The sequence below is a fragment of the Brassica oleracea genome, chromosome C7, assembly GCF_000695525.1.
Source record: "Brassica oleracea var. oleracea cultivar TO1000 chromosome C7, BOL, whole genome shotgun sequence".
In the NCBI taxonomy this organism is placed as follows: domain Eukaryota; kingdom Viridiplantae; phylum Streptophyta; class Magnoliopsida; order Brassicales; family Brassicaceae; genus Brassica; species Brassica oleracea.
This window is the reverse complement of record NC_027754.1, coordinates 11893999-11895340: the sequence shown is the minus strand read 5'-3', so window position 1 is coordinate 11895340 and position 1342 is coordinate 11893999. Positions and strand designations below refer to the sequence as shown.

General features: G+C 38.1%; 1 protein-coding gene across 1 annotated transcript; it reads right to left on the bottom strand.

Moving 5' to 3' along the window:
- Positions 1 to 205: 205 nt before the first annotated feature.
- On the bottom strand, positions 206 to 1079 carry LOC106302594. The gene is made up of 3 exons (XM_013739067.1): positions 939 to 1079; positions 644 to 859; positions 206 to 523 (listed from the first exon to the last, which is right to left on the bottom strand). The coding sequence occupies exons 1-3, from the start codon at positions 1077 to 1079 to the stop codon at positions 206 to 208; spliced, it is 675 nt and encodes a 224-aa protein (XP_013594521.1).
- Positions 1080 to 1342: the final 263 nt, after the last annotated feature.

Below are 1342 nucleotides of genomic sequence, written 5' to 3'. Positions count from 1 at the left end.
TATTTGTGGGATTAATCATTTGACACATGCTAAATGAAGAAACTGGAGGTAGATTAAAGTTTTTAGAATCCTAATTACCAAAAAGATACATCCCAAATCAAACACCAAAATACAGATACATACCAAAAAGTTATCAGAGTTGTTATATGTACAAAATACCAAACACCAAAAGATAGTTAAATATGATAACCTAAGTACACAGCTTTTACTGATCAGGAGGAGCTGGAGATGATGCTTCAGAGGCAATGAAATCAAGGTATTTTTGGTCAGTTGAACGCATGTACTTGTGCATAAGGGAGAACTCAGCCATCTTAGCCTGGTTAGTAGCTTGTTCCAGTGCACGGTCTGCCTCAGCCTTGGCAATACGGGCTTCTTGTTCTTTTATCTTGAGTTCAGCTTCTTCAAGCTTTTGTTGCATGTGCATGAAAGAATAGGAGCTGATCGGGTCATTTGGTTTTCTCTTAAGCTTCTTCTTCAGGCTTCCAATACCAAAAAGGTCTCCTCTGTCATTGCAGAAAGTTGACTACAACAAAGAAAACAATGAGTAAGTCATTATCAATCAATTTCCAAGCTGGAAAACAACTCCAAACTCTTAATGCAAAAACTTATGACTGTAAAATATTTTTTTAAAAAAATAGTAGACCTGAATAAACAGCTCGTTGTCCTCTTCTATTGCTAGCAAAAGCCCCTCTGAGATTTCAGTGTTATCCTTCTCAAGGTTAGCCAACTTCTCTTCCTTTTTCTTTTTGTAAGCCTCAGCAACTTTTTCTGCTTTGAAATCAACATAGGTTCCATCTTTTCTTGTATGAGCCTTGATGAATACTTCACCAAAACTCACAGGTCTTCCCAACTCCACTGTCTGAAATGAAATGGAAGAAAGTCACACATGAAAATGAGACAAGTGTTAAAGAAAACGAGACAAAGAAAATGATACTCACCAGCTCCTGTTCGATTTGCATATAGGACTTCTGTCCTGAGTTATGCTTGTGAATACCAAGACCATTACGTTCAGACAAACGAGCTGCTGATGCCTTGCGGCTCTTTCCCACTGCTGCCTCAGTGTCCCAATAAGCAGTCATTTGTTTCCAGAGTGTATCTCCTATCCAATTCGGTTGCTCGCGAGAGGTCCTTACATCACTGACCATACCTTTCATTCGAAGCTGACAAATGGATTCAAAGTGTTCTTGAACAAGACCGGTTAACATGGGATTCCATGTGTGTTTTTTCTACAAAACAACAGATAACATATAAGCTTATCGTGCATGGTTGCTAGCTACTTTACATATCTCTCACATACAAATAAATAATTATATATGTTTCAGTGTTCTTTGTTCCACCTAGT